Here is a 7,544-nt window from a genome sequence, read left to right as displayed (position 1 = left end):
ATATATATATATATATATATATATATATACCATCCTCATCATCTCCTACGCCTGTTGATACAAAGGGACTTATACATATGTATATATATATATATATATATATATATATATATATATATATATATATATATATATGCATATAAATGTATATATACGCATAAATATATATATATATATATATATATATATATTTACATATATTTACTCTATATATATTTATAGTGTATATATATACATATATATATATATATATATATGAATATATATATATACATATATATATATATATATATATATATATATATATATATATATATATACAGTATATATATAAATACTTATATATAAATATATAAACTGTATCTATAAATGTATATATATATATATATATATATATATATATACATATATATATATATGTATATGTACATATATACTGTATATACATTATATATATATATATATATATATATATACATACATACAATATACATACATATATATATATATATGTATATGTATATATATATGTATATATATATATATATATATATATATATATATATATATATCAAACTGATTATATTACTTACAATTAATCAAGTCAGGAGTTTTGAGAGATTAAAAGAAGTTGCAACAAATACCAAGAAAATGGAAAATGACGAACTTGAGTAAATTTCTAGCGAGCTATATATATATATATATATATATATATATATATATATATATATATATACTAATATATATATACATATATATTTATACTAATACATATATATATATTTTTGGGCTCAAGCCATGTCGTCCTGATGGAAGTTCCTATAGGGTAGCTTCCTAGGGTATATTACAACTACGGCGATATTCCCAGAGAATTTACCTTAAGGTACCAGAATTCTAACTCCTGGAGCGAATATCCCTCCTGAAAGGGATATCGCGACATATCAGAGGACGTATTCTTGACACGCCACATGGCAATCTGCATCCCGAACAGAGATTTCGTCTCGTAGGGGGCGATTGGCAAGAAACGAATTCGGGAAAGAAAAAGGGAGAGCCGCTCCCAAGGCTCCCTATCTCCCGATTCGTATGCGTGCCTGGCGCCAATCCTGGCGCCATCTGTATTCCTTTTTGCGTAGCTTAACAACTCGGTGTTTTTTCCTGTGTTTCTCGCAAATCTTGGATTTATTCTACTTTTCATGGCTTCTCCGTCTTCGTCGGCCTCTGATAAGTTGAGTACAATGTCTTTTATGTATAAATGTAGGCTCTTGGTAAATTTTTGAGTGATTAATAGGATTAATCTTTGATACAAGAGCCGTAGCCTACCGGAGGCGTCATGGACGCTGTCGCTCGCTAGTGTTACGACCATTCGCCTCTTAATACCCTTTCCAGCATTTCACTGATGCAAGTACGAAGCGGAGCTCCAAACGGCCATAGACAATAAATAACAAGACATTTAATGATGCCTTAACTTAGATTACTTAAATAACAGAGCTCTTATCCAAATTTAAATAGCATTAAATTTGAGTATGACATGCGAGTAAATATATAATATGGAATAAGGAAAACACTACGAAATTTAGTTACTTTACTTAAAATTAATTAAAGATACATATAAAGATATGGATTACGATGATAACAAGAATAATGACACCAAAGCAATAACGAATGTAATTAACGAAATTCCAGGAACGTTAACATTGTACAGCAGTACTACAAATGAGCAACACAAGCAGGTAACCAATAATCGATTATCAATACACCGTAGATAAAACGGGAAAATAACTTCAATATTAAACAAAACAAAAGGCAGAAATACATAAATACACAGCAAGTGTCAACAGAACCTTAAATGAAATATAGTAATACTTACAATTTAACATGTACAAATAATGTAACACTTTTGTATATAATCCAGAGTTATTAACACTATGACAAATCCAAGAAATCTCAATCCCTGGTGGCGCTCCAATGGCCGAAGTAAACCATCCAAGGACTGAGGAATACAAACACCCAAACAACACGCAAGGACAACACAGACAGACACGGGAAAAATATGAACTACAAAACATTTACAATGTACCCTACAAAAATACAGTATTTACATAAATTCAATACCTAACATCCCCCTCCTTAAGTCGAAAACTCTATGTTAAAGATTTTCGACCAACCTGTAGAGTTAGTTATTACAGCGTGATAAAATGTCTGCTCAAAGGTTATCCTGTCCACGGATGTGCTGGATCTTTAGATCAAACTGCTGCAAAGATAACCACCACTTCATGAGCCTTTTGTTTTTGGTTCTCATCCGGCCTACAAACTTTAGTGGCTCATGATCTGTGAAGACTAATATGGGAGCAGGACTGCCAGAAAGATAAACTTCGAAGTGCTCCAATGCAGTCAAAAGAGCAAGTGCTTCCTTTTCGATTGTGGAGTAATTTCGCTGATGATTCTTTAGTTTCTTTGACATGTAAGCAACAGGATGCTGCATGTCACCTGGCCCTTTTTGCAAGAGTACAGCGCCTATTCCACGGTCACTAGCGTCGACCTCGACGGCAAAGGGAGAGCCAAAATCAGGAGCCTTCAGGACAGGGCTACTGGTTAGGAAATCTTTGGCTCGTCGAAAGGCTTCCTCACAAACTGGTGTCCAAAAGAACTTCCTCTTGCTGCTGGTTAAGTCAGTTAATGGGGCTACTACTTCAGAGAAGTTTTTACAAAACCTCCTATAGTAGCCTACCATCCCAAGGAATTTTCTTACTTCACGTCTGGATCTTGGGCAGCTTAGCTTGGTGATGGCGTCTACTTTGGCTGCTACTGGGGATACCTTACCGCTGCCAATCACATATCCAAGGTATTGCAGCTTTGCATGGCCGAAATCACTCTTGATCAAGTTAATTGTCAAACAAGCCTGTCTCAACCTGCCAAGTAAATCCTTCAGCATAGAAATATGTTCCAGCCAAGTATCTGAAAATACAACAATGTCGTCAAGATACACTCTAATACCAGGCATATTGCTGATTACTTGATCCATTAATCTTTGAAAAACTGCAGGAGCATTCTTAAGTCCAAATGGAAGGACTGTATATTGATATAGTCCATCTGGAGTAGTAAATGCTGTCAGGGGTTTCGTGTTATCCGCTAATGGGACTTGATAATAACCCCGTAATAAATCAATCTTTGAAACATATACAGCATTGCTTACCTGATCTATGAGGTCATCCACCCTTGGTAATGGATAAGAATCCGAAACAGTTACCTCATTTAGTCTTCTGAAGTCAGTGCAGAGTCTATAGGAGCCATCTGGTTTTTCAACTAAAACACATGGCGATGCCCAAGGACTAATACTTGGCTCCGCAAAACCATGTTGCAGCAAAAAGTCAGTTTCCTTCTTTAGTATGGCTCTCTTTTGAGGGGAAACTCTATATGGGGCACTCTTCTGAGGTTCTGTACCTGGTTTAAGCTCTAGCTGATAATCTACCAATGATGTCTGGGTAGGCACATCTCCACAGATCTCTGGAAAAAGTTCCAATAACTTTTTCAAGTCACTAGCCTGTTGAGATGAGAGATGATTAAGTTTACAGTCAATGTTATTTAATGCAAGTGTATTATTTAGAGGTATGCATTTACTTCGATCTGGAAAATCTATTTCACTAAGCTTCACATTATCTTCCACAGTTGACTTGCAAATCAAGCTGACATTGTCACATTGGGTCTCAAACTTTTTTAGTAGGTTTATATGCACCATCTTCTCGCTTTTTCTCTTTCCCGGAGTAGAGATGACATAATTATCCTTGTTTCTGCTCATCACTGTATAAGGACCTTCATATCTATTTTCAAATGTTTTCCTTATGGGTACTAGCATTAAAACAGATTCACCTGGCCTAAAACTTTGTGTCTTAGCCTTATTATCAAAATTTAATTTCATCTTATCTTGAGCTATGCTTAAATTGTCATGTGCAAATTTACGAGAGCTCTCTAGCTTACCTTGTAAGTTCTTAGCATAATCTCCTAATGTTACCTCTTTCGTCTGATCTGACCACATGTCATAGAGTATCTCCAAAGGACCTCTCACTTTCCTTCCATATAACAACTCGGCTGGAGAATATCCAAGACTTTCTTGTCGAGTGTTGCGGATGGCATACAACACGAATGGTAATCCTTCATCCCAGTCTGTCTGATGTTCCCGACAGTACTTTGTAAGGGCATCCTTCAACGTCTGATGGAACCGTTCCAGGGCTCCTTGACTCTCTGGATGGTATACCGAGGACAAAGTATGTTTAATGTTCATAGCTGCCATAACCTGTCTAAATAAATCAGAGGTAAAGTTACTTCCTCTATCAGTCTGGATAATCTTGGGGATACCATACTGAGTGAAAAATTTGATTAAAACTGGGATCAGTGTCTTAGAACTTATGTTCCTAAGTGGATAGGCCTCAGGATAACGAATGGAACTGCACATCATTGTAATCATATATTGATTCTGCTTCTTACTTTTGGGTAAAGGACCCACACAATCTAATATGACTTTGTCAAAAGGCTCAGGTAAAACAGGGATAGGTTGTAAAGGGGCAGGTTTTATAATCTGATTCGGCTTACCAACCAGCTGACATACTGCACAAGACTTACAGTACTCTGTGACACTTTTCCTTATACCAGGCCAGTAAAAGAGTTGAAGAACTGCACTCAAAGTCTTCCTTATTCCTAAGTGTGAAGAAGATACATTATGTGCCATGTGTAATACTTTTTGCCTTAGGCTCGCTGGAATGACAATCTGATTCTTGATTTCCCAAGTTGAACTTGCCGGAGTATGCAAAGATCTGAACTTCCTCATCAGTAGTCCATTCCTCAGGTAATAACATACTGGCTCCGTATTGATCTGGTCTTCTGCAACAACTTCACTGTAAATAGACTGCAAAGACAAATCTTCCTGTTGAGCTTTTATAATGTCAGAACATTTCATATCAAAAAGATTATCAGAGTAATCAAAAACATTACTTGAATTAATTTCATTTTCAACTGAGTTTACAGTATTTACCAATACTACGTTACCAGTCTTCAAACCAAACTTAGTTTCTAGCACACTTCCTTTCTCTTTTACATTACCTCCAAAACTATCAGTTTGGAATAAACTATCAATATTTATATCTACGTCAACTGTACCAACAGCATCTTTTCCTAAAGTACCTGACGTAGTACTTACATTGACGTCCTTGGTCACATCTGTCCCAAGCTCTCGTGGGACTTTTACCACAGCCAGACTTCTGCTGCGCTGTACAACACAAGAAGGATACAATACTGGATCTTCCACGGGGCTTACCTCTAATGGAGTGTCAACAACTATGGGACTAGGTACAACCTTCCCTCCTGCCAAGTCGTTCCCCATAAGAAAATCAACACCTCGAATGGGCAATTCATCCACCACCCCAACTGTGACATAACGAGCTAATAAACCACAATGCAGATATAACCTACACAAAGGAACTGTTACCAGTCCACCCAAACTTCTAACAACCAGTCTATCGGATGTAAAAGTCTTTTCCAATCCAGGAACCTTTCCTTTTACAATTAGACTATTAGAAGAACAAGTGTCCCGTACTATCCTAACAGGCACACTTCTACCTAGGTCATCTGACACTGACACCACCCCATCAAACTTGAAAGGAGCAAACTCATTATCTAACCTATCACAATGAGAAACAGGAATTTCCTGCTGGACCTCCCTAATTGCCATATTTGATCCCGAAGATTCGCTCTTCCCCTCCTTATAATTACTAGGACATCTTGCCTTCATGTGACCAGGCTGGTTACACTTGTAACACCTAACCTCAGACAGACTTTTACTGTATGAGCCAGAGGATTTCTTCTCCTCTGATACATTACCTGGAGATTTCTTGGATTGTCTTTGACTATGTTGATGTGGTCTAATTAAACTGTAATTCTCAGCTAACACAGCTGCTCTTTGTAAAGTTGTAACCTCACGCTCAAATAAGTATCTCTGAACATCAATAGGAACACCTCTAATGAACTGTTCAAGTAAAATGAGCTCCCTATATTCATCTAAGGTAGTGACACTTGCTGCTGTATACCATTTATCATGTAATTTAACAAGATTATGTGAATATTCAATATATGAATGCGAATCAAACTTCTTACATCTTCGAAACTTGAGACGATAATACTCAGCCGTAAGCTCATAAGCTTTCAGGATACTATCTTTAGTAAAGTCGTAATCATTACTCTCACTAGATGTTAACGACAAGAAAACTGTTCTAGCTTTACCCTTTAATGACGGCTGCAAGATTACGGGCCATAAACGCTTAGGCCACTTCAAATTAAGCGCAAGTCTTTCAAAAAGCATAAAGAACTCATCTGGATCCGCTTCATCAAACAACTGAATCATTTTAGAAGCCTTAACAACATCAATTACCTGTTCACTTTCATCGCCTTGGCTCACATTATCTTTTATCGTTCTCTTTTTCTCCAATAGCTCTAATTGATATCTGTGCTCTCTTTCCTCTCGTTCTATCCTATCCTTCCTCTCTAACTCTTCACGCTCTATCCTATCCTTCCTCTCTAACTCTTCACGCTCTCTCTCTCTTTCCTCTCGCTCTCTCCTCTCTTTCCTCTCCAACTCCTCACGCTCTCTCCTCTCATGTCTATCTCTCTCCTCTTTTTCACGAGCATACTGTAATTCTAACTGCTTGAGAGTTAACTGGGATCCCTCTTCATCTAATAAATCATAAGCTTCCTCAGGCAAAGTCTCCTCCTCAACCAAAGCATTTATAACAAAATTCTTAATCTGAGATTTCCTCCACACCTTTTTAACAGAAATGTCATAGTTCACTGCTATAGCCAACCAGTCATCCTTTCTCATACGATGATTACGCAAATAATGCACACTTGGTTTACTGGAAAAATCACTAATGCTGAAAGGATCCATATTCAAAACTATACAAACGAGAAAAATTTTAACTTCAAGACGTAAATAAAAGAAAAATGAACGAAAGCATTCACTAACAAATAAGAATAACTCTTAATACGTATCTGATTATTCTTAAAGAGCACAGCGCCGTATTTTTAACATTAACACTTCACGTAAAAATACTAATAAACATATGGAAGGCAAAATGATAAACATACGGAAAAATAAGTTTATAACAACTTTAGCTTTTAACGGTCACTTTGATTTACTCCGCAAAACAGATCCCGGACGGGCCCCCAAATTGTTACGTCCATTCGCCTCTTAATACCCTTTCCAGCATTTCACTGATGCAAGTACGAAGCGGAGCTCCAAACGGCCATAGACAATAAATAACAAGACATTTAATGATGCCTTAACTTAGATTACTTAAATAACAGAGCTCTTATCCAAATTTAAATAGCATTAAATTTGAGTATGACATGCGAGTAAATATATAATATGGAATAAGGAAAACACTACGAAATTTAGTTACTTTACTTAAAATTAATTAAAGATACATATAAAGATATGGATTACGATGATAACAAGAATAATGACACCAAAGCAATAACGAATGTAATTAACGAAATTC

The 7,544-nt window shown here is 36.2% G+C and overlaps 1 protein-coding gene across 1 annotated transcript; it reads right to left on the bottom strand.

Moving 5' to 3' along the window:
* Positions 1-2,203: 2,203 nt before the first annotated feature.
* LOC137655269 (uncharacterized) lies at positions 2,204-6,931 on the bottom strand. Its single transcript, XM_068389154.1, has 3 exons — positions 6,631-6,931; positions 4,853-6,435; positions 2,204-4,357 (listed from the first exon to the last, which is right to left on the bottom strand). The coding sequence occupies exons 1-3, from the start codon at positions 6,929-6,931 to the stop codon at positions 2,204-2,206; spliced, it is 4,038 nt and encodes a 1,345-aa protein (XP_068245255.1).
* Between the last annotated feature and the right edge of the window lie 613 nt (positions 6,932-7,544).

Source organism: Palaemon carinicauda, chromosome 16, assembly GCF_036898095.1.
Source record: "Palaemon carinicauda isolate YSFRI2023 chromosome 16, ASM3689809v2, whole genome shotgun sequence".
Classification (NCBI taxonomy): domain Eukaryota; kingdom Metazoa; phylum Arthropoda; class Malacostraca; order Decapoda; family Palaemonidae; genus Palaemon; species Palaemon carinicauda.
This window is presented reverse-complemented; position numbering and strand designations above follow the sequence as displayed.

Bases quoted from the DNA above. Each gene is read 5' to 3' on its own strand.
- LOC137655269 (XM_068389154.1), bottom strand. From the start codon at position 6,931: ATGGATCCTTTCAGCATTAGTGATTTTTCCAGTAAACCAAGTGTGCAT. The intron at 6,436-6,630 runs GTGAGGAGTTGG...ATGTGAGCCAAG, and splicing joins TAGACATGAGAGGAGAGAGC to GCGATGAAAGTGAACAGGTA. The intron at 4,358-4,852 runs GTATGTTATTAC...TTTTTCACTCAG, and splicing joins ACCAGATCAATACGGAGCCA to TATGGTATCCCCAAGATTAT.